At 46.7% G+C, this 25,742-nt stretch overlaps 1 protein-coding gene across 1 annotated transcript in view; it reads right to left on the reverse strand.

Annotated features, from left to right (window-relative positions):
- TTC9 (tetratricopeptide repeat domain 9) overlaps positions 1 to 12,906 on the reverse strand; it is a 28,214-nt gene extending 15,308 nt beyond the window's left edge. The window contains exon 1 of the mRNA XM_086613843.1: positions 12,525 to 12,906. Coding sequence (XP_086469969.1) covers positions 12,525 to 12,906 — 382 coding nt within the window. The remainder of the gene's footprint in view (positions 1 to 12,524) is intronic.
- Positions 12,907 to 25,742: the final 12,836 nt, after the last annotated feature.

A 25,742-nucleotide genomic window follows, 5' to 3' on the forward strand; every position in this document is an offset into this window, starting at 1 on the left:
TCTATCAGAGATCAGTAACATCAGGTGGTGACAACCATCTGGTACGTGCCTGGAGTTCCACAGCAGTCCAACTCTAACAAGTGCTGTCAAATATTTTATGATTCTTACTAGAGTATATTAAATAGTGAAATTAAGGTCTTAATGGAATGATGTTTTGGGTGTTTTTTTAAACTCATCTGAGACAAGGAGGGGATTTCTGTAAGTAGGGAGACACTTTGGAGGAAGTGATGGATTTCAAGCTGCCTCCTCTACTGAAGGGTAAAGCATCCTTTGCTCATAGTGGTTCAAACTACTGACAGCAGTACTGTGAAATGCAGCTGGAACAGCTTGAAGGCTCTCAAGTGAAGTCACTGACAGTCATGCACACCACAATTGCCTCAAGCCTGGCTTACCGCAGCATGTTCAATCTGGGATGAAAGCTCCTGTACCACAAACAGGGCAGGGTGACGTGGCTGGGTCACAGCTGTGTGCTGTGCCCTGTGGTGGCTCGCAGTTCACCTCCCAGGACACGTGAAAGAGCCGATGATTGCAGAGTCTGCGCAGGGTGGAGAGCGGGCTGTCTGCAGGGCCGCCGCCTTGTGTATTCATGCCATGTATAATTGATAGGGACTCAAATGCTTTTGGTTTCTCCTTGAACTCTCCCTAGCTGAAAAGACTTATCTGGCAAGACGGAGAGGTCAAATGGGGAGGAACATTTCCTTCATTAAAATAATAACCCATTCACGTGTGTTATCCAGGTCCAGTGTAGCCCAAAGCCTTTTCGTTTTAATGATGTTTTGGAACAGAGAGAAACCTTTATGGCCTCCGTGGGAGGGATGAAGAGGAGAACAACTGACGGAATCAAAGAGGCAAAGGATGCCCAAGTCAACTGTTTTCTAACTAATTGCAGACAGAGCGGTATAAAACAAAGCTCTTGAAACCTTATTTTCCTTAAACATGCACTAAAACTTACACAGAAGAGTGGTTTGTCAGCAACACAACCAACTAACCCTGGCTGTGTCAGGCTGTGTCACCTGGCTGAGCTTTGATTGAAGAAGTACAGTGAGCTTAAAAGTCACCCTTTTGAGTAGTTGGGTCTCTAGTGTCCTTGTCTCTTCCCGGCCCTCCATTTATACTTGGTACCACTGAGACACTGTATACATATATAAACTTGGTACCACTGAGACATCTGTCCATCCATCAAATCTAGCTGGCCAACAGGTTTGAAAGTTATTGAGAAGGGACTGACAGGCAGACCATAGAAAACATACCTGCTTAGGACCCATTTCTGTTGGAAATCAGACTGAAAACGATTATTTGAGAAAGAGTTTCAACTGTGCAGGAGTATATAAACCAGCCCTCTAACAAGGTGTTTTCTCATTAATATAAACTGTGGCAAAGTGCTTCAGGTAAGGATCTCAGATCATTCCCAAACCCTTTATACACCATGTCTGTGCGATGTGTTGCTGGCAGGGGAGGAACAAGGAAGGAGAGCACGTCTGATTTGGGGCATATGGAGGGTTACTTTCTCTCCAAGTAGGGAGCTTGTTTTCCTGCACCAGGAACACCCAGATCATTGTACTGGATCAGGCCAGTAATACAGTTCTGTCTTGACTGTGCCTTTTCGGTTAAGCTAGAGAAGATGAAGATACAGTATAAGAATTACATGATTGATGGCTAAAGAAGCTGAAATGGGTTCTGCTGATGAGCATATCAGTCTATAAATAGCGATCACTAGTAAAATACCTCAGGGATTAATTTCAGAATTGAGCTTGTTTAGTGTTTTTGTTAATGCCTGATGTAAAAGTAGGAGTGCCCTACTGACAGTGTGAAGTTGGAAGGTACTGTTAAAAGGGATGAGGACGACAATGTCATATAAAAAGAACTACATGACCTGGTGGACGGCAGTAAATTTATTTGGGAAGGAAGTCAATAATACAAAATTTAAGACCATGCTTTTGGGGACTAATAGGAATTCCTGGTAGAATTTGTGAGCTCACGAGCTGGAAATAACCAAAGAGGAAAAGGATGTGAATATGCTAGCTGATCACAGGATGACTGAGTCATCCATGTGACATGGCTGCGGACAGGGAAATTAAAATCTCAGAGAAGTTTATTCATAAATCCAAACCAGTTAGCAGCGATTCTCGAGCATGAAAATGTAATATTTGCTTTACAGGTTTTATCCTATCTAATACAGCTGTGAATGTTCTGATGAATTATGTGTCTAAGCCTTCTTTTCTAACCTCATTAGGTTCTTTAACTCCATGATACCTTCTGGCACTGGACTCCAAGTTAATCAGCCCTGGGTTTTAAAAATTATTTTGTATTAATCTATTAATTTAATTTACACACACCTCCCATGAGCAAAGCTCCTGAGCTGCCTCACTTTGACCTTCATCACAGTAGACAGAGAATGTAAAAAGGAAAGTGAATACATTTTCTTTGTACTTCCAATATAGGCGAAGATCTTATGCTGCTCTGGTTTCCTTGCAACTTGAACTCACTGCTGTGTCTTAAGCAATTAATCACTGCAAAGCATTTAAGAGGATAGTAATCTAGGATTTGAATTACGCTAGTATTAAAAAAATATGGTGACTAAAGGAGTTGAGGCTTAACTTTGCCCCATACTATTTGATGAGATAATCATTGCTACAGACATGGGCCAGAGATTCTGATTTGATACTTTTTGAAGCAATAGACAAGAAAAAAGGTGCCTTTGCAGAGCAATGGCTAGGGCGGCCTTATGATGGTTTCCCAGAGCATCATAACAGACTCCTTCCCTCATCATTCTGATTCTGCAAGATCAGCTGGGTAGGGTGATGACCTCCCTGGGCAGCTCCTGTTTGGGAGAGGCTACGGCCATTCCAAGGGGCTGGTTTATTCTCTTTTCTGAAAGAGATGGTAAAACATAAACCCTTCTGCCCTCTTCCTCTCTGGAGCAGGAGTGGAGCAGAGGAATGCGAATTCTCACAGCTTCTTCCTTGCAGTTGGTTGAAAGGATATTCTACATGTCATAATGAAGCTTTTCATATCAGGGTGAATTTGTGGATTAGATGGTGACTGTAGGGATAGCACAGCATACTGGAAGTAGATGTTTGTTAGTCACATCAGCCCAGGAATAGCCAAATGAAGCATCAAAGGTCTGACACAAGTTTTCAAGTCCCAGACACTTCCTCTGCTTTTAATTTGCTTCCAGGAGTACATTTCCTCTCCCACACACTACACTAGGGAATATGCAGGGCAAAGATATCCCACTGCTTGTTTTGTATTCTCCCCTCCATCTGCTTCAGATAGCAGTAAACAGCTCTGTTACCTGGAGTCAAGAACTAAGTCTTTCAAGTTGAAAAAGACCTGAGCTAAGCAGCACCCAACCGGGCTGATCTGAAATCTTGTCTTTGCACATTAGGCTGAGCCTTACAGACGCATCAGACAGGTAGGAAATTTCCACCACTGCTTGATTAGGTTCCACCAAGAAGGCCCTGAACCCTCTCACTTTACAGAATAAGGAGATTTATAGCAAGGTAGATACCTTACTTGAGTTTCCTCAAGTATGAAACGAGCTAGTAGATGCACCTGATGTGGCCAGGCCAGAGTAACAGCAGAGGCATGAAAACTGACAGCTGTAATCAGGGGGAATCAAAATTTGAGGAACACTAGTTTGGTGGCTCTTTGCTGGCTGACCCAGCAGCTCTCTTCTAGCAGCTCCCAGGCAACTAGATCAATGGCCAGATTAGCAGAGTTTTGCTGCCTGCCACTCTGATATGGAAGGAGTTGGTGTTGCCATCGATGCAGAACAATCTACGTGACAGTCCCCTAAACTAGCAGCAAGTAAATGTGATGAGCAGTGCTCCTGCTTAAGAAAGAAAGGGAACACTGAGCAGTGGCTAGAAAAGTATTTGCTTTTGTAGGGCAGGGATTTGACTTGTCAAAGGTGGATGTACTGGAGAAGGAAAAATGCTGTGGCCTTGCAATCAACAATTAGTGTCCTGCTCCCTGAAAGGCCTATGCAGCAACCTGAGGATGGTTGCTCCCTCCACCTAAGGACATATATAGAGTTGCAGTTCCTGCTTTGTTGATGGTATATAGGAGTGAATAGGACTGAGATGTCATGATAAAGTCAGGAGCTTGGGACACAGGACTTGTCAGACAATTCTGGGTTCTTTGGCAAATGGATCCACAAGTGCTGGGACTCCTTTACTAAACTAAACATATCTTCCCCTAGACCAGGTTGCTCAAAGCCCTGTCCAACCTGGCCTTGAACACTTCCAGGGATGGGACAGCTACAACTTCTCTGGGCAACCTGGTCCAGCACCTCACCACCCTTATTGTAAAAAATTTCTTGATTAGATCTAATTGAAAACTACCCTCTTTCAGTTTAAAGCCATCTCCCCTTGTTCCACCACTACCTGCCCTTGTAAAAACCCCCTCTCCAAATTTCCTCCAGGCTCCCTTTAGGTACCGGAAAGCTGCGAGAAGGTCTCCCCAGAGCATTCTCCTATTCAGGCTGAACAGCCCCAACTCTCTCAGCCTGTCTTCCTAGGAAACGTGCTTCAGCCCTCGGATCATTTTCACAGCCCTCCTCTGGGCCCGCTCCAACAGCTCCATGTCCTTCTTGTGTTGAGGACTCCAGACTTGAACGCAGTACTGCAGGTGAGGTCTCACGAGAGCAGAGCAGAGGGGCAGAATCATCTCCCTTGACCTGCTGGCCACGCTTCTTTTGATGTAGCCCAGGATACAGTTGGCTTTCTGGGCTGCAAGCGCACATTGCCGGCTCACGTTGAGCTTCTCATCAACCAACACCCCCAAGTCCTTCTCCTCTGGGCTGCTCTCAATCCATTCACCACCCAGTCTGTACTTGTGTTTGGGATTGCCCTGACCCATGTGCAGGACCTTGCACTTGGCCTTGTTGAACTTCACGAAGTTTGCACAGGCCCACCTCTCAAGCCTGTCAAGGTCCTGCTGGATGGCAGAGGGAAGGTCCAGCTTGAACTAATATAGCACAGGCAAAATCAGCTCAAAGGAACCAGGCACACCAAGGTGCTGTGGGGCAGAGTATGAGAACAAAGGGGATGAGAGGACCTCACTGGCAGAAAAGAGATGGGGGAAGCCTGGAAAGAGACAAAACTTTGCCTGAGAGGTCAAGAAGTCTGACTTGGCTGCACTGCAACTGGGAGAGTGAGTAGAGGAATTCGAAGGGGGAAAGGCACAGACTGTGTAAGCAGCCTCGAGTCCTGAATCGAGAAATATGATGGGACAACTGGGTACACAGGACAAAGCCAAGGAGAAGCAGATGGTGCTATCCAGCCTATGAGCCTCAGGGCAATGGCGTGTCAAGAATTTTGGAGACTGGGGAGAATGGAGCAGATTTTGAAGTAAAGATCATGATATTAGCTACTGCCTATGGTTAGTAACAGATGAGCTCTGGCACATCAAGCTATGACAGCTAAAGATCATTGCTCCCATTTGTTACTCCTGCCACGGGTTATCACAGAGAGAAAACGTGACTGTGCCTAATTCATTTCCATGTATTGTCTTAGTATTGTTTCTAGCAGTGTCCCAGACTCCGAATGGCTACACTGAGACAGACTTCCTATTCCAACCCCACCTTCAATGACTGCCAATGCCTAGGAAAGAGTATTAAGAACAGGGCAAGCTGCAATGTCCGACCACCACTTCCCAGCCTCACACAAGTGCATGTGCCCCAGCTGCAGCTACCTTCAGCAATTCCAGCAAAGCTTCCAGAAACTGCACTGAATCTACAACCTTTGTTAAAGCGAACAGAATAGTAACGCTCCACACCACCACAACAAGATTTACCTGCATTCATCGATCAATGTCCTAAGCTTACTGTTTCCCATCCAAGATGCAGTGCAGGAATGAACAAAAGGAGACAGATTCCTGAGCAGCCAGGAATAACAACTTCCTAGTTAATGATATTTAATATTGACTCTTTTTCAAATCCTTTTTAACCCTCAGTATTAGCTACTGGTATGGTTACCTGAGTAAGCCAAAAACAAGATTAATAAACAGCTGTCTTCCTTCTATTTGAGTTTCTCATCCATGAAGTGAGAGAACAAAGAAGAAAATAAATAGCCAGTACATTTTCTCACAACTTCATTATGTATTTTTCCCTTTCTTCATTTTGTTTCCTCAATTTCATAGTCCTTTGTATGTTATTTTCTGTGAGATAGCATAATGTCAAGAAGAAACTGGGACCTGGCAACATTTAGACCTCCCCTTTTATTTATACTGTTCACTTTTACTGTTCCTTTCCCCACAGCAACCTCCTTTATCAGGTGTGCATTAGATCTCATCCTAAAATCCTAATGTGAAAAATTCTGATGACCCTCCATTCTTGGAGCATCAGTGGCACTGCTCAGAGGACACTGATGAGGAACTGGAGATGTGCTGCTGAACTGATAAGCAGTTCTAGGATAAAGGCTGGAGAAACAGGTCTGGAGTTGGGTTAGAAATTTCCAGGAGTGAGCCTAAGTGAACAGGAGGAAGAGAAGGATGCTCCACCTGCTGAACCATGCAGAGGCCGCCCAGCTCCCAGAAAAGGAGGTAACCATGGAGCTCATAGGTGTATTTAGCAATCGACTGGGAACCAGCTTTGACTTTGACACTAGGTTTTATTGAACCAGCCGAACCATCTTCAGCAGATCACTGATGGAAACCTGTGGAGGTGTAAGAGGCTGTGACTCACTGCGGAACTTTTGCTGGAGGATACTCCAGGACAGCATTTCAGAGGAGGATGGAGTAAAGCTGGCAGGACATACTACTACAGAACTCTCAGAAAACATACCACTCAGAGTGGAGAACAACCAGTACTCTTTAGGTAAACAAATTAACTGCCACTCTGTTCTTGAGGAAGCTTTTTGATTTTTGACATTTTCTGCGTCATCTCCCATGGTGAGCTGTAGCTAGACTTCGACGGATCTCAGCTCACCAAGACTGCAGCTCCTCAGGGCAGTCTGGCAAGGGGCTCTATACCTTCCCATCGCTCTCTGCTTCAGGCAAATGGTGACAAAGTCAGCTGGGACAGGCTTCTCCTCATGCAAAGGGAATTAAACATGTGGTAGAAGTGGCTGAAAAAAAACTCCATCAGAGCCTCAAGTTTTGAAAAGGCTTGGGAAGAATAGTGACACATAGAGAGGAAAATGCATCTTCTGCCTCAGCAAGAGAGATGCTGTCAGACGTGTATCACTTAAACCAAGCTTGGAGGCAGCTTGCCATCCTTTCTCTTCCTCCCTCCCACTCCCCCCAGCATCTGGATGTATTTCCATCCCATCCTCTCAATGCACAAGAAACTCCTTCCTGAAAAGGGAGAATTTTGTCCTCCAAAATAAAAAGGAATAGGTAAATACAGACTATTTCTAAAGGGTCATTCATGGCAATGGCTTCAAATCCCACTACTTTCTTAAATACGTGTCAGGGTTTGGGCCTAAAAAAACACACATAGTCACCTGTGTTTGTTCTCTGCTGCAGTTGCACCTACCTGGAGCAGTAATTGCATCAGGCCTGTAAAACAAGATATTCCCGTGCACTCTGGCTGGGTAGACATATCTAAACCAAGAATGTTGAGAAACTCCCACATCAATCCATAAAAGAGCGGACCACATCCCGCTCTGCTGCTTTCTCTCTTTCCCATGCATGGCATCCTTACAGAGGGTGTTTTTTTTGTTGATGCAGCACACAAAAAAAAGCTTCACTCAAGCAACAACCCAAGACTGCTTTAACACCCACAACACCATGTGTCCTTGTAGAGCCTGTACTTGTTAATGGCTATATACTGGGATGAGATTTTAGCAGAGACTCCTTGTAAGGAGTCCTAGTGGGTGGTCAGCGGAGATAAGTTTTACCAGCTTTTCTCATGCTTAGTTATATTTTTACTTGGATTAAGTATTTTAGTTGGATTTCTTGGTGGGACTACTCACCAACATCTGTGCAGCTGGTGATGGTTGGGAGTAGTACCTACAGCTCGGGCTGGAGCCTGAGGGTGCTAGGAGGTTCCTATGCTGCTGGAAGTGCCATGTTTTGTGAGACTGTCGCTATGACCTTCGCATAGTCAGAAATGGTACCAGTGCACGTTTCTGCCAGTGTTGGAGGACAAACCTCACTATCTAGGCTGAGACGTATCTTGGATAGCCACGTTTTGTAAGACTCAGTGCAGGTATGTGTGCCCTCCTGCCAGGACTCCTATACTAAACTAAACATACCTGAACGGGTATATAAATGCATTACACTTAATTTAGATTCAGGTAATTAACAAAGCCTTTCTGTACTCCCAAGAGGTCATAAATGCAGATGGATCAACTGAGGTTCGAATAATGAAGAGATTTGGTGAAGATAATACAACTGGTTAGTGCAGAGAGGTAGGATTAGAAACCCAGATCCCCCAGCGTCACTCCTCGTCCCCAGTTCTCCCTCTGGTTCTGTTTCTCCTGCCAGGATTCACTCTAGCATTTCTGTGTGCTTAGGAAAACCGACAAAGGTTTCCTTATCGCACTGCACCATTCCCTCACCAGAACAGCTTAAAACTATGCTTACCCTTAGCATTTTGCTGCTTTAGAAAGACCAGGACTCGTTTCTCTCCGCAGAGCAGACATAGTCCTTTTGATCCTGAAAACTTTTAGGCAGTAATGCTGGAATAAAATGATGGTTGCATTTAATGAGAGTAATGGTTGCGTTTGTAGTAGGTAAATGATCCCTACCTGCATGCAATCCATAAGCATTTAAGCTTCTTCTAGATCAAAGATGCTACATGAGTGGAAAGAAGACTGAGAACTAAGGGGTACTTGGGCAGTTTTCTTTTCCGCAGGCATTCTTCATACATTCATCTTTTTTCAAAAGAACACAAACCACTGACTTGGGGTAAACTCAGTTGAATGAATCATCAGGATGAGCTTGTGGTCCCCGTTCTTTATTTTTCAATAGGGCTGAGAGAGGCAAAGAGAGGTCAAGTGACTTCCTCAAGGCCAGAGACCATCAGTGAGTCATGAAGAAAGGACTGTTTGTCTTACAGCCCTGCATTCATTCTGCCAGGCTCTCTGCTATCCGTAGGCTTTTTCTTTGCCTACCCTAGCAACTTCTGGGAGCCTTGGCCATGCTGCTGCTCTTGCATCTGGTGACATTTATCCGAGAGACTAGTGGCAAAATGAAGGGGCATCGGCAGGCCCACGTAAGAACGCGGCCGCATGGGGTTTTGCAGATGTGAGCGGGGGTCTCTTTAAGGTAAAACTCTTGGAGCTTAAACTGAAGCCCAGCTAGTAGCATAGGGAAAGAAATGTGAGCAGCACTGCCGATGGCAAGCAGTGAAAATCCTAGGCCGATTTGAAACACCAAAAAAAATCACAAGAATTTAAAACCCAGCAGATTTGGAATCCTTTAAAACAGGCTAAAGAGTTTAGGTTGTGGGGATGCCACATAGCTCCACAACAGGGAACTGTAGAAAACACAATGCGTATTGTGGGGCTCTGAGTAAAAAGAGTTGGCCACCCCACCTCGCAGTATGACGATCGCCTGTTGAAGGTGCTCTACGAAAGAAGCGGAGCTAAACAAGAATCCGTGTGTGCATTTGTGCCTAAATTTACGTTCTGCAAGGCAATACAGGGACTGACAACAGTTTAGTGTTTGCCCACATCACACGTTCTTACTCGTGTAATCAGTCGGATTAATAAAAAAACCACCAACCAACCCCAGCTTTCACCCATGAGACTGCTGCAAATCCCCTTTGGGTGTGTATTTCTCACCTGCTTATTTGGCTAAGCAGATTTATCTATAGTTGATGCTCTCCTCTGACTGGTATGCTGCATCTAAACAAGCAATTGTGGGTGCATGCATCTATATTTGTGATGCAAAATAGCTCTGACAGGTGGATGTGTGGTGGCCACATGAAAAATGACAGTGCAAAAGCAAGGTGGGCTTCTCAAATGCTAAGCTTAGAGAGTAAGCGGAGGTGCTAAAGGAACTTGATAATAAGGACACTCAGATGACAGCTGCTAATGCTGCCGGGTATAAATCAGAGCTAAGTGAAAAACTGCCTTCTCCAGAATTAAGATGTACTGCTGTTATGCTCTCTGCACTATGCGGATTTATTTATCTTAAAAACAGCTCTAGGCACCCATTCAGTGCTCAGAAGCAAAACTCCCTGCAACTCCTCTCCTCCCCATGTCGAATAATGCTGACTTCAACTCTTGACAGTATGGGCTGGTGCCTCTGCTAGAGCCCACTGCGTAAAGAAACTGGTGGCTTCTGCTGCACCACACTTAGAAATAAAGTCCCACTGCTGCACCTCTTGAAGCTGCTATTAGAAAAGTATAATAATTATTATGACAGTTCTGGAGAAAGTCCCTCCCCACTCTTCCCTTCCCTTCAGACGCAAATTCACAGATCCTCCTGCTAGAATGGGAGCTCTGGGACTGGACTAGGAGTAGCAACACTGCAATTCCAATTTAACTGCAAGCTCCCCTCTCCAACATGCAGGGCATTTCTTTAAAATTGCTTACAGAAACACGTGAAGCTACGCATTTCCGAGACAAGCCCTGTTTTCTACTGAAAACATGTGACAACCGTCTGTGCAAAATGACACCTTGACCTGCTGTGAGGTTATCCCAGGAAAAGCACTGCTTGCTGCTCGAGGGTTAATTATAATCACTTCCTCTTGTGTTCACTGGTTAAATTTAGGAAAAAATCTGTTCAAATCTAGGTTAAAGATGGAGCACGTTTCTCACACTGTCTGATTGCTACTGCTGACAAGATCAAATACAACCAATAGTGAAAAAAATTCCCCACGCAAACCCGAAATGGTAAATAACTGAGCTGGACAACAACCATTATGCAGGACAACTCTGTCAGCAGGAGCAGACACGTTTCTAGCAAGTGGAACTTGTGTACTCAGCAGAGAGTGCCACAGAAGCAAATCCCATCCCTCCCTCCCACTTCATTTACCTTCTACCTACCACGTCTCATTTGTATCTAGCGGAGATATTTCCTGTGAGTACTTTTTCAAGCCCAGGCACTTGCCAAGCTATCTTGTTCAGGATATTATGGGCTCTTCATATAACCCTGCCAATCTAAATGATCCTTGCCAAATACAATGGATTTTAATAAACCTGTGAACAGAAATTTGGAGAGACAAAATTACAGCTGTGCAATTACGGTATCGCTCTGGAATCTCACTTGCCTCTCCCTCTATGTGATTTCAACAGGCTTTTGAAGGAAGAGAATTTGAAAACACGATGAAAGGGGGCTAAATTGTGCCCCCCAATACATCCCAAAAGGCATATCAAGTATAACAGATTGGCACGGATTTAAGATATGAGGAGATTCTGGCTCGGTGTTTCAAACCATTTGCTTTATTCTGCATCTTTTTTAGCATTAGATCACAGGAAGCAAAGCTAACCAACTCTGTCTAGAGAGGCAAAAGCCAAGTGATGGTGACAGCTGACACACTAATGTCCTGATTTTCGCCATTTTTTTCCCCAAGGATAAAAAGGGTAATGAGTGACCCTTCATCCTTCCGGAAAACAGCAGAGCTTTACTAATGTTGTCATTTTGTCTACCTTGTCCAGGTTATGAACACTCTCTGCCCTGTAATAGGCACAAGTTTTTGGTTTCGAGATGCTTTCAGGCTTGGAAAGAAAAAAAAGCATGTGCTGTTAGGGACCAAAAATAACCCCTGATCCTGCAGTTCTTGCTTGGGCAAAGCTCCTTGAAGTCAACAGGAGTTCTGTCTCTGTGAGGACTTCAGAATCCGACTACAAAGTAGTTAAACCCCCCACCCTCCCCTCCATCTTCCTGCAGCAGTTCTAAACAGATGGCAGGGAGCAAAGGGAGTGAGCATCGAATGTCCACGGACCACAGTGGTGGCTGGCAGCTAGTGAAGAGCCACTACTGGATTTGCTTTCAACTTTCATTGCTAAGAGGCCAAAAAATTTCTTTTTATATCTAGCACTATTTGGGGCTATTGCAGCAGTGCCCAAACCCTTCTCCTTCCTTAGATCAACTGTAGTTGAAGCAGTCTCTCCCTCTCTCTGTAATACTGTTAACGACAGGCACCAGAACTGGGGCCGCGGTGAAGGGACTGAAGGACATCTCGGGCTGAGGGAAAAACGCAGCGTGCGACCTCGGCCAGTTCCCGAGCCACGATTTCTGCCACTCCGAGCATCCCACGTCCGCACCGCTGCCTTATCTATCACTCGCCTCCCAGGGGGAGAGGACACGGCGACTAAGCGGTGCCGGCTGGAGCTGCCCCGGGGAAGGGCCGGGGGGCCGCGGGGCTGCAGACGAGCGCTAGCGCAAGGAGCGGCCTGGCCGGGCGCCCCCTCCCCAGCGCTCCCCAAGGCAGCCGGGCACCGAGCCGTGCACCGGCAGCACTTCTGTGCCGAACGTGAGAACAGCAATAAAAATGGAAGACAACGGAAGGAAAGGAGACGAAACGAGCGGAGGAGCGAGGCAGCGCTGTTCCGCGGAGGGGAAGGGAGGTGTGCGCGGCGAAGGTGGGGGGACCCCGCCGCCCCGCGCCCCGCGGCCCCGCTGACCTGCCAGGCTGTTGTAGCAGTCAACCTCGATGGCCTCCACCGCCTGCCGCTGCTCCTCGCTGAGCCCCGCGGCGGCGGCGGCAGCGGCGGCGGCGGCGGGAGGGCGCTGCCCGGCCGGCTCCTGGCTCAGCAGCAGCAGCAGCGCCTTGAGCTCCAGCAAGGCGCGGTGGTACTTGCCGATGGCCTCCCGGAATTTCTTGTCCTTGTAGCACTGCGCCCCTTCGCTCTTGAAATCCAGCGCCCGCCCGATGAGCTCGCCCGGCTCCGCGCTGCCCGCCGCTGCCGCCGCCCGCGGCTGGGCTCCCCCCGCGGGACCGTGCCCATCGCCCGCCCCGCGGCCGCCGGCGTTCAGCTTCCCCGCCGCCGGGCTCGCCCTCTCCATGGCCGCGGCGCCGCCCGGCTCCCGCGCCGCCCTACGCGGGCGATGCCGCGGCGCCCGCCGCCGCGCTCCCGGCCTTGCCCCCGCGCCGCTCCCCGGCTCCGCCGCCCGCTCCCATCCTCCGGCGGCCGCCGCTCCTCCTCCCCCGCCCCGCAGCCCGCGGGGCGCCCGCCTCCGCCCGCCCCCGCCACCAGCCGCCCGCCGCGGGCACCGCCGCCCCCCGCACCGCCGCGACCGCCGCCCAGCGCAGCGCAGCGGGGCGCGGCGGGGCGAGGCCGAGGTGCGGCGGTGCCCCGGCTCCGCTCCCTGCCCTCCGCGCTGGCCCGGCAAGGGGCGAGTGCGCGCCCGGTCCCTTTGGCCATCCCCACAGAACCCCCCCGCCTGCCCTCCGGCTCGCCCTCAGACTGGGCTCCCTCCAGCCCCCGGTGGCGAGTCCCTTCCCCTCCCCGTGTCTTGCCCTCCTGCACTTTAGGGTCTCATGTCCGTGTCCGTGGGTTGGGATCCTATCTCCTCCTTTTCCCTCCTCACCCTAATTTCCCTACTCCCTTGCCTCTCCCAAATCCCACTAGTGGCCATCCACCACCGGCACCTGCTCATGGTCCCCCAAGGTGTTTTGGCGTGGGTACTCCGTATCGCTGGGCAAACAAGCGCCAGGCAAACAAGCCTGCTGTGTCCTCTGCATCGGGTCAGCGAAAGCGAAGGCCCAGCAACTCTCCTGGCACCAGCCACTCGGGGACTTGATTTTCCTGAAACAGGTTTTCCCATGTGCTGCTGAGAAATGGGTCGATGCTCACTGATGCCTGGAACAATGCCTGGTTTGGGGGTACCAGAGGGGAGTGGCTCTCCTCTTGCCAACAAACAACAGAAGAGCTGCTGTGAGCACCAGGTTTCACTTACTTAGGCCAAACACCATGTCTGCATTGTGTATTAGTCCCTCATGCTTAAAAATTAGAGGGTGCATGAAAACAGAGTGAGATTATTTTTCTGAATAATATATCGGGAGCTGTCTTTTCGTTACCCATGTAACTTTTACATGGTAAAGCTGCAGCTGTGGTACAATGTGTTCAAGCTTCTCTCTGCAAGCAGGAGGACAGTTTAAAACAGACTCGAGTTTCTCTTTGAGATATGTCCAGCCTACCGTGATGGCATGTGGTGGTGCAGAGCTGGGCAAACTGGGATAGCTGTGCAGTGCAGCTCCACATAAAGGTATTAATACCGGCCTGGAACTGGTGCCTGGATAATTCCTTGTTAGCAGGGCCAGTAAGTTGGGCTTTATGCATCAGTAACGTGAGTCGGCTGCGGCTAGGTTTCTGGACCTTGCCGAGGCTGTGGCCACAGTGTGGTACAGACATACATCTACTCACTTGAATCCAAGAGCTGGAGCCTCAAGGAGAAGCAAATAGCATCATACTTGTGATAAAAGCACAATTTTGAAAATACTTGCATGAGAGAAATTAGAGCTAAGATATTCAGCAATGATTACATGATTTCAAGTGTTTTGATCTCCAGGTGACCTACTAGACACATCTTCACGAAGTCTTACTTTATGAAAATGGGTGCTCATCATTTTCAGGCATCTCAAGCCAAGAATAAGATAAGTTACTTATAAATCTTGCTCAAAGTATGTGTGATCTAGAATCAGGAAATCCTAGGGGGCGGGTGTGGTGATGGCAGGTATTAGTCACACTAGCTAGAGTGGAATTGATGTGTGGAACCTAAAAATTAAGGAAGATTCCTGCTGGGTCATCTTTTAATCTGTCTGCTAGTTATATTGCACAAAGTAAGTTTAAATAACTTCAGAGGTTTCATCGTACTGTTATTGATTGCTGTTCAGGAGAATTCACAAGGACAATGTATGTCCCTTGTGCTGGAACGTTGACTTTGCCAGAGGAAAGGAGATTGCCACCGAGGTTCAATTCCTCAGAGCTGAGCAGCGGCAGAAGCAATTGAAGAAGAGACTGGTTTCTTGGAGGGTAGTGTGGCAAAGTGACACTGGAAGTTGAAGTTTTCTCTCTTTCAGAGTTTGCCTGAGCCCATGGATGTACGTGTTATAGGAGGCACTGAGACAAGGGTGACTTTTCCTTCTCTCTCCGCCTATGCATTAGCCCTAACGAAATCTTTGAGATTTCTTCCTTTGGTTACTGGTCGACAGTGGATGCCTGAAACAAGCTACGCAAAGCTGAAGTTTTTTTACAGAAGAGTCTGGCAGTGGTCACTCCCAAAAGGAGTGCAGACGTGATCAGAAAAGGTCATGAAACATTGATAAGAAGGGTACAGGCTCTTTAGGAAGGATAGGCAGGGGAGAAGAGGAGGAGGCGTTGCCCTCTATGTCAAAGACCATCTGGAGTGCATGGAGCAGCACCTGGGGGATGGGTGAGGTCCCAACTGAGAGTTTATGGGTTAGGATTAAAGGGAGAGCAGGGACAGGGCACATAGTAGTGGGGGTCTGCTACAGACCACCTGACCAGGAGGACCAGGTGGATGAGGCCCTCTACAGACAGATAGGAGCTGCCTCACATTCACGAGCCCTGGTCCTCATGGGGGACTTCAACCACCCCGATATCTGTTGGAAAGACAACACAGCAGGGCATAGGCAATCCAGGAGGTTCCTGGAATGTATGGATGATAACTTCCTTCTCCAAGTGGTAGGGGAACCAACGAGGAGAGGTGCTTTGCTGGACCTTGTTCTCACCAACAAAAAAGGGCTGGTGGGGAACGTGATTCTCAAGGACAGCCTTGGCTGCAGCGATCATGAAATGGTAGAATTCAAGATTCTTAGGGAAGCAAGGAGGGTGCACAGCAAGGTCACTACTTTGGATTTCAGGAGAGCAGACTTCGGCCTCTTCAGGGATCTCCTCGGTAGAGTACAATGGGATGAAGCCCTGGAGGAAAGAGAGGCCCAAGATAGCTGGTTAATATTTAAGGATCACCTCCTCCAAGCTCAGGGGCGGTGCATCCCAACAAAGAGAAAGTCAGATAGGAACACCAGGAGGCCCGCATGGATGAATAAGGAGCTTCTAGACCAACTCGGACCCAAAAAGAAGGCCTACAGAGGGTGGAAGCAAGGACAGGTAGCCTGGGAAGAATACAGAGCAATTGTCTGAGCAAACAGAGATCAGATTAGGAAAGCTAATGCCCTGATAGAGTTAAATCTGGCCAGGGACATCAAGGGCAACAAGAAAAACTTCCATAGATATGTCAGTGATAAAAAGAGATCTAGGGAAAATGTAGGCCCTCTCCGGAAGAAAACGGGGGACCTGGCTACCCGGGATATGGAGAAGGCTGAGGTTCTCAATGACTTCTTTGCCTCAGTCTTCACCGGCAAGAGCTCCAGCTGCACAGCCCAAGTCACAGAAGGCAAAGGCAGGGACTGGGAGAATGAAGAACTGCCCACTGTAGGAGAAGATCAGGTCCAAGACCATCTAAAGAACCTGAAGGTGGACAAGTCCATGGAACCTGATAAGGTGAAGATGAAGTTGTTAAGCCACTATCCATCATATTTCAGAAGTCGTGGCAGTCTGGTGAAGTTCCCACTGACTGGAAAAGGGGAAACATAGCCCCCATCTTTAAAAAGGGAAAAAAAGAAGACCCAGGGAACTACAGGCCAGTCAGTCTCACCTCTGTGCCTGGCAAGATCATGGAGCAGATCTTCCTGGCGACTACGCTAAGGCACATAGAAAATAAGGAGATGATTGGTGACAGCCAACATGGCTTCACTAAGGGCAAATCCTGCCTGACTAATTTGGTGGCCTTCTATGATGAGGTTACAGCATTGATGGATAGGGGAACAGCAACTGACATTGTCTACCTGGACTTATCCAAAGCATTTGATACTGTCCCACATGACAACCTTGTCTCTAAACTGGAAAGACGTGATTTTGATGGATGGACCACTCAGTGGATAAGGAATTGCCTGGGTGGTTGCACTCAAAGAGTTGTGGTCAATGGTTCAATGTCCACGTGGAGGCCAGTGACAAGTGGTGTTCCTCAGGGGTCAGTACTGAGACCAGTGCTATTTAACATCTTTGTTGGTGACATGGACAGTGGGATCAAGTGCACCCTCAGCAAGTTTGCAGATGACACCAAGTTGTGTGGTGTTGTGGACACGCTGGAGGGAAGGGATGCCATCCAGAGGGACCTTGACAGGCTTGAGAGGCGGGCCTGTGAGAACCTCAAGAAGTTCAACAAGGCCAAGTGCAAGGTCCTGCACGTGGGCTGGGGCAATCCCAAGCACAAGTACAGGCTGGGCGGAGAATGGATTGAGAGCAGCCCTGAGGAAAAGGACTTGGGAGTGCTGGTGGATGAGAAGCTCAACATGAGCCAGCAATGTGCGCTGGCAGCCCAGAAAGCCAACCGTATCCTGGGCTGCATCGAAAGAAATGTGGCCAGCAGGTCGAGGGAGGTGATTCTGCCCCTCTACTCAGCTCTCGTGAGACCCCACCTGGAATACTGCATTCAGCTCTGGAGTCCCCAACACAAGAAGGACATGGAGCTGCTGGAGTGGGTCCAGAGGAGGGCCACGAAGATGATCCGAGGGCTGGAACACCTCTGCTATGAAGACAAGCTGAAGGAGTTGGGGCTGTTCAGCCTGGAAAAGAGAAGGCTTGGGGTGATCTTATAGCAGCTTTCCAGTACTTAAAGGGGGCCTACAGGAAGGCTGGGGAGGGACTTTCCAAGGGCGTGTAGTGATAGGACAAGGGGAAATGGCTATAAACTGAAAGAGGGCAGATTTAGATTAGATATAAGGAAGGAATTTTTCACTCTGAGGGTGGTGAGGCAGTGGAACAGGTTGCCCAGAGAAGTTGTAGATGTCCCATCCCTGGAAGTGTTCAAGGCCAAGTTGGATGAGGCTTTGGGCAACCTGGTGTAGTGGAGGCTTTCCCTGCCCATGGCAGGGGGTTGGAACTAGATGATCTTTGAGGTCCCTTCCAAGCCTAACCATTCTATGATTCTATGATTCTATAAAACTGGGTGCTCCTTGCATTATGAACTAAACTGAATACACCAAACTGTGGCTCAGTCCTGAATGTTGCCTAAACACCCGAATGAGTTTTCCATCTTGACGTTCTTCCAGAAATGTCCAAGCTCTCCTCCTGACAGATTGCTGGTAAGTATGAAGACGAACGTCACAACTATGTGAATCTCAAAATAGACGATAACAGAAGTGCCTGAATGATTGCTGTTTGTTGGCCAACTTAGACTCTATGCTGATACCAAACAGTGTCCCTCAGCTGAGAGCTGGATCTCTCAGCCAGCCGGTTTAAAGCTGCCATAAGATTGGTGTGGGATGACTGGCAAAAGTCAATTTAGTCCATCAGCTCCTTCCTTCTAGAGAGGAGCTAAGTAACGTGCTGGCTGAACTAAAATATTTAGGAAGCATCACATCAGTCATAAGGTCACCATATTGACGGTTCTTTTAAGGGATCACTTTTGTTTGTTTCTTTTTCAAGGGGAACATGGTGCTTGAAGGGGAAAACATGAGAAGCTATCGCCTTTCCAAGTCAGGTAAGATTTGTACTTGAGAGATACCTCACATTTCATTTAACATATGACATGATGTCCAGATCTAGATTTCAGCTGCCTGGGGCCCACTAGACTCCCCATACAGCCTTGCAGATGATCAACACCTCTAACGATATCTGGCTTGAAAACCTGACAGGAGCCTGAAAGCATTGGAAAGAACAGGTTTATATATTATATAGATACACTGAAGTGTGAAATAAAGCATACATTCAGATAAAATGAAGCCAGTTGGCAGTCATTATCTGTATGCCACGAGCTGAGGTCATGATATTGGTCAGCATTAGCTGTCATGCCTGTCTTTTGTCCAACGGTGAGTTTTTTTGTCCGTAGAAGCAGAACGTGCTTTTCTGTCTCATTCTGTAATAGAAGGGGTGTGCCTGCCTGTCCGGATGCCCCTAGGTGCCGTGAGTGTCTAAAACTGTCTGGGTGTGCCTGTCTCTCCTCCTCCACACTGAGACTTCTTTAGCAGGTTCCAAAAGTGTACACTCACATTGCTCAATAATAATTATTATTTTTATTATTATGCAGTGGTCACATGCTTCGTAGGAGTATTTTAGAATCTGTGACTCACTAAACCATAATTTCCTACTCACAGCTTACCTGAAGAAAATTGTCTTTGTGGGGTCCTGTTCACGGTTAGGAGATGTGTTCTTGGGTGAAACTGTAAATACTGAGAAAGATACTGGATACGCATCTGTGAGCTCTTCAGACCTTCTAGCTGCAATTGTTTGTGTTTGTCCAATAGGATGATTAATTTACAGGCAAGTGTAGGACAGATTCCCCGCATTTCAGGACAGTGCTACAAGGAAACTGGAAAGGCTTTTGAGGAGAGCTAAGGAGGCTGAGTACCTGGGCTCTGGTGATGTGTTTTTCTAGCTGGATGTGAATTTGCTGCAGCATTTATGCTGTTGGGTGAGATTTTTATAAATTGAAACTTTAAGGGCTGCTATCGGGACTCAAGTCTATGTACATTCAATCCCAAATATCAATTTGGAAAGCAGTGCAACCTGTAAGGCCTCAGTCGAGTTCTCCGTGTGCGCTCACTGTCATTGATGGGACTGTTGGCCATGTGAGAATTGTTTCATCAAGTCCTTTGTGAGTACCTATAGGGTATAGACTCACCCCTTCCTAAATGGGCCTAAACCAGATTGTGACGAAAATGGTGTCAAGCCCTTGTGAACGGGAGAAGAGATCCCTCACTGCCTCCATTCAACTGCAGAATTCCCAAGCTGCAGCAAGCTTCCAGCATGCACAGCTGCTGCTGCTACAGTCTGTCACCAGCTTGGTCAATCATCCATTATTTATTTCCAAATTGTACGTAAAGCTCTGCACCATAGCCTTTAGTCCATGCACAGGGAAAAGAAGAGACAGAGCTTCTGAAAGACCTGGGAAAACAAAATCAGAGAGGCCTCTGAAATCCTTTGCTTGGGAGATTGTCTTAAACAGTTATATCCAGGGAAGAGAGGAAAGGGAAATAAAATCATATGCAGCAAAAGGTTGCCACCTTGATATGAATTCGTTTGATCTCTCCATACTGCTTGTTGCAGTCAACAATTCCTTTTAGCACAAGAGATCCTTTGTTTACAAGTATTCATCAAACGCAACGCACTTCACTTTGAGAGTATTGTGTGTGTGTTTTCTTCCACTGTCTGCCTTGCGTGATCGGTCGGTTGATCCTGCTGGGCTGTTTGATGCCTGCTGATTGCCTGGTTGAGAATGGTTAATCAGGATTACAATGAATTTCCCAGGAATAGTGTACAATCAAGGAAGAATAGTCAACAGAAGTGTTTGCATGCAAATAAGAGTGTCTCTGTGACAAGCCGTTCCTTGGGCGTGTATATGAGCAGCCTCTTTGTCACAGAAATGTTTGCTGATGAAGAATATTAAGAAGTAGATGGTTAAACAGAACAGCTGTTCAGAATTAAAATGACTGTTCCGAATTATGTTTTTAACGTACTGGATTCTTTCTTTCTTTTTCATAAGACAATAGCAAATTGCTAACTAAGAGGCTTAGCCATGGAGGCTAAAAGAGCCAGGACGGGCCAAATCAAAACCATTTGTCATCATTCCCAGTGTTTCTTTTTGCACTTTAATTAAAAATGAGTACTCTGATTTGCAGAAGGGTCACACTAGAAGGGAATGCTGCTGACAAAGTTTGAGAAACACTTTCAATCTCTTAATATCAGTTGTTGACAGCTCATCTGCGGGCTGCAGCTCTTCAAGCAAACCTCAGTGTTCTGGGAAAGCTCTCGCTCTTTACTCAGACTGGACTGAAGAGCAGCGAGGTTGATTCCTCTGTTGTGTGTGAAAAGAGCCAATTTGGGAAAAAAAACACCCACAACTCTCTTATCAGGGAGATATTGAGAATTGCAAAGTAGGCACTCCTGTATCATTCAGCCCTCGTTTTTCCTCTACCTTATCTACCAGCATCCAAGGCTGTCCTAATTCTGAAAGCACATCTACGCTAGGCAAAGGAGCATGGTGTGAGGCTTTTGAGTTAGCAGTGACCTAGATCTGACTTGAGAACAATGCTTTTACTGAGACCCTAAGGAAGCAGACCCTCACTCCATCGTCCCAGTTATTGCTGCCCCAGGGAGACCTGCAGTACTGCTTTATGTTATAATGCTATACAACGGCCATATGGGCTCAAGTTACTGTGCATCAGCTGCTCTACCACGACTGGCAGGGTGCCTGCTCTGACCCTTGGTGAAGGTGAAGACGCTTATCCCTGTCGCACTGAAAGACTGCGCATTGTGCAGCGTTAGTGGGGAATAAGAGACTGCACAGAAGCAGCTGCTGCAGGGCTGCTTGTGTCTGGCATCCTCTTGCTGCTCAGGGAAATGGCAGGTAGTTCAAAGTTAGTAAAGACCACTTAACTCCAAGAGGTGGACCAGGTGACACTTGGTTTTCAGATCTGTACAGGAGTGTGGAATAAGTCACTTGGGGTTTTAGTCTAATCAGTCAGTATGCAAGTGTAACTAGAAATTGAATTACCGAACAACATAAAAAGAATCCTAAAATGCACTGAAACCCCATAAATCTTACTCGCTGGCACTTGGAAGAGAAACGCCATCCACTGACTACCAGCAGTAAAGCCTGCTCGGTTTGTGTGTCCACATTAGGACTGTCTTTATGTCATGCTTACACCTCCAGGACCAAGCTGTGATTGCAACTGCACTCCAGGATAAGTCCATATTTATCGTTACTTGCCCATTACCTATGAAACTAACACCAGTACCACCGGGTTGAACTCACAAATATGTCTGTAACTTCCATTCAGCTGAATTCTTCCACGGTAACATATAGACACACATCAAATATGCATCTAACTACCCCTAAGCTTGAAAAAATGTCTCCCTCTCTGAGTTTTGTGGCTCAATCTCTGTTTATGAGATTAAAAACGAAGCGTGGGAGCAAATGGGGACGCTTGTGTTTCTAATTGCTTGCTTTGTGCGACAGCCAGATAGTGCGAGGCACAGCTATTCCCAACCCTGCTTACAGCTGAACTGCAAGAGGAAAACTGTGAGCGCTAATTTTACAGAGCTAGCAGACCTGCTAGAGGAGTGGCTGCCTTTTAATATCTGTCCCAGTGACGTGCAAAGGAGTTAAGATCTCGCATCAAGCAGAGTTGTCTGGAGAGTTCCTAGATTGGCTATGTCTTTGAAAACCAGGGCTTATGTGAATTGTCTCATGGCATCTGTTTTTATTGTCTTATGTCATGGGGCGATCTTCACGGAGTTGAACATTCAATACCTACCAACTTTGTCATGCCTGATGGGGACCAAACCCCGGCCTCTGGGCAGGCTCTTGCTGAGCTAGACGCACCTGGCTGGGCTGATGTCAAAGGGAAAGTTTCTGCTCTTTTCCTGTCTGGTCTCAAAAGCCTCTGCAAGTTGTAGATGGTGATCAGACAAATGGCCTCCGAGGAGAAAAAGGCTATTTCAGGAAGTGTGGCTGATGATGCAGTAAATGGTACTCTCCCCTAAGAGAGTACTTAACCACTCCATCGGCAGACTGGCAGGCCCTGCAGCTCAGCTAGCTGTGCTATCTTTGGAAGAGAGGTGAGATGAAAGTGTTTTATGCTCCTAACCTTCAATACGCTTCTGCTGTTATTGAGTTTGAAGTGTAAGCTGCAGGGCCTGGGTCAAACTTTAGTGTAAATGCATTCCCACTTGCTTTTCCAGTTGGATATAGTTATTCTGCTTGCTTTTCTCTCTCTCCTGACGTGCTGAGGGTGCTGCAGTGCACAGCTAAGCAGATGGCTCACTTCATCCGAGAGACGGATCCATTTCTGAGCACGGGGATTCTTGCATCTAAAGAAGTGCTTGAGCGAAACCACTTGAGTGAAAGCTGCAGTGGAAGCTGGACATCTTTAAGGTCATTTACCGCATGTAGGGCTGATCTGCACAGGAGATGGCAGAAAAAGGGAGAAAAACTCTGCAAGAGGAACGCTTCTTGCTGCATTCCCAACACTCATCATCATGCAGCATGTGGGTTTTTCCAGAGGACGTGCAATCCCAGATTTGCTAGAAACAAATTTGTGAGGTCTGGTGAGCACAAAGCCCCAGGCAGGATGGTTGCAAGATTACCATCTGTGCACGACCCTAGTTGCATCAGGCTCGCAGTTCACATGTGAAGTTCTCGGCTTTCTTCTTTTGTTGCAAAAATGGTTCTGTTCCCTGTCTAGGCAGCTTTCCAGGCCAGGTCTCATCTCCCAGGACACTGCAGTGATGGAAGGTGGCCAGGACAGTGTGGTATCAGTATAACTCTGTGTATACTGGGAGCTTAAGTGAACCTTAAGTGAGGAAACATCATTGCTTCATCCTGCAAAGAGAAAAGAAATTCTAATGGACCTTGATCTATGAAAGCTTTTCAAACTCACTTAGAGGGGCCATGTGATATTGCAAATGTAAGGTCCCAAGTGTGGCCATGTAGAGAGTACCACTATCACTATTTAATCAAAGCTCACCGAGGATCTCACTGCAGAAAATTAGCGTTTATTTAGTGGTTCCTGCAACACGCTCTTGCTGCATCGTTATACAGTTTTAAAGGCATTTCTTTCCCCATAAGCTGTTGGGCACAGCTTATATTGGCAGAATCGCCCTGAGGAGAGTCCGAAGAGCAGCTTTTATGGCCTCACATGTCTGTGCAGAGCTGTCACAATAATTTCTCAGCCCTGAGCAAGAGTGTCTGAGCAGCTCAGGAAAGGAAAGCATCCTGATGTTGAGGAGATTTTGGCTGCTGTCTTGGCATTTGATTTTTCTCTAGTGTTTCAAGATTTTTTCCCTGTTGCTATCTGCCTTGCACCTTTTCTGTGCCTTTTTTATTATTTCCTAATTCACTTCTGCATTTTATGTGACAGTGAAATGATCCTCGGACTGGTGGCTTGGCTCCCAAACATCATTGATGGGCTATGTGTGAAGACTGTTGATGAAATGTCCTTGGAGAAGGCAAAAATGTCAGTCCTGCCTACATATACGTGTACGTGTACTTACACACACAGGAACTAGAGTCCTCAGCTAAAACAGCAGCAATGGGAATACAATCCAAAGACTTCGGTTCTTAAAATAAACAGTTGCCATTATAAAGTATTGTTTTCAGCATTACTCTCATGCAGCTCTGTTTGGGATATTTCTAAATTAGGCCATCTAAAAGGTGGGCAAGCTGTAATATGGGCCAGTTTTGCTCTGGATAAAGTATCTTGTACAAGTTGTGTCCCTCAGATAATGGAAGGTTAAACGACACAAAAGTTGGAATACTTTGTGTATGACCGTTAAGGCAACATAAAATACATTTCATCAGAATACGCCAGCTAAAAAAAAGGTAGTTTCAATGCAGTGCTTCCAAATTTCTCAAAACAGAGGGCCGCTGAAAGCCATATTCATGATCCTCTTTCTTTATCCTGCACTTGCCTCAGAGGATGAGAGCATGAAAATAATTTAAAAATATAGCACATGTTGTCAGAGAACTATGAGAAATTGCTGCTTTGAGCATCTGAAGCTGGAAATTCCTTTGTCTTGGACTGCAGCTATGAGCTTCCTGACTTGATACATTAATAATGTGTTTCCTCCTTCATAATGTCTTAGTTAAAAACTTTAGTATATACAATACATAATATTTACAACAAACAGAAATGTAGACCTGATATATGTTGGATTTGGAGGCTGGAAGTAATTTTTTTCCAATTCAATGTTTCTTTACAATAGAATGTGGTTTCAAAGCAGATGGCAGTTAAATACTAGCCAGGGAAAGGAGAAAATATATTTCCGGCAAGGATTTGAAAAATGGAGAATTAGTGATATAGAAAGCATTGGATGGAGCTGAACAGGAGCTCTGAAATCAGAGGTAGTGAGAATATGAAAGAACAGAGTAGAAAGAGGAAAAAATGAACTAAAAGGATATCGTGGATGAGGAAGAAAATGGAAAATACTATGATAAAAACAGTACCTTTGCACTTCAGTGAAGAAGCAGTGGATGTTTGAAGATGGACCTGATGCAACTTCCTGAAAGATGATCTGGTGGCTGAAACTCCTGTACAAATCAGGATTTCCAGAGCAGGGACAAACAGAGGCCACAGCCACACAGGAGTGAGGAAGCAGAGCTGAATGTCAGTGGCAGTGAAAAATCTGTGTTGAGGCATAAACAGGCAAAATGTGCAAAACCCTTTTATCTGTATGCTACCATACAGGTAGCATTTGCTGTCCAGATGACTGTTCTCTGGAGAAGCCAATTTAATCCTAAGTTAATTTAAGAAATGTCCAGCCTTTTTTTAGTAATACCAGTGACAGGAATAGCAAGCAGACTTTGTGTGAGCCCTGACTCACAGTTTTCTTCGGATAAATCTGTGAAGTGACATGCACTGCTTGTTTTCCAGGTTGTACCAGATGTGGTACAAGGAGTCAAGACTCCAAAGGCGTGGATCTCTGCAAACAAAAAAAAATGGAGACACTATTCCCAAATGAGTAACCAAACTTACCGAGATGGGCACAGTGGAGAAAAGTGCTTAAGGAGAAAACTCATTTTCTAAACAGGGACAGAAAGTTGTAGGGGCTTGATCTGGTTCAGCTAAAGTCAGTAAGACACCTCTTCTACAGAAGGTGGACTTGCAAAATCCCTGCTGCATAAATTCAGAGGTCTGTGCATATTCTAGTGAAGTACATAGGCATACAGGACAGACTTTCTGAGAGCCTGTCTGCAAACCTGCCAAATCTACAGTAGGTAACAGACTTTGCTGCTCTCTAGGCTTTTCTTATGCCGAGGTCAGACACAGTGTATGAGGAATTCATCTGAAGCCAGACAGCAAGCCACGAACAGGC

Source organism: Tauraco erythrolophus, chromosome 6 (assembly GCF_009769465.1).
Source record: "Tauraco erythrolophus isolate bTauEry1 chromosome 6, bTauEry1.pri, whole genome shotgun sequence".
NCBI classification, from domain to species: Eukaryota; Metazoa; Chordata; class Aves; order Musophagiformes; family Musophagidae; genus Tauraco; species Tauraco erythrolophus.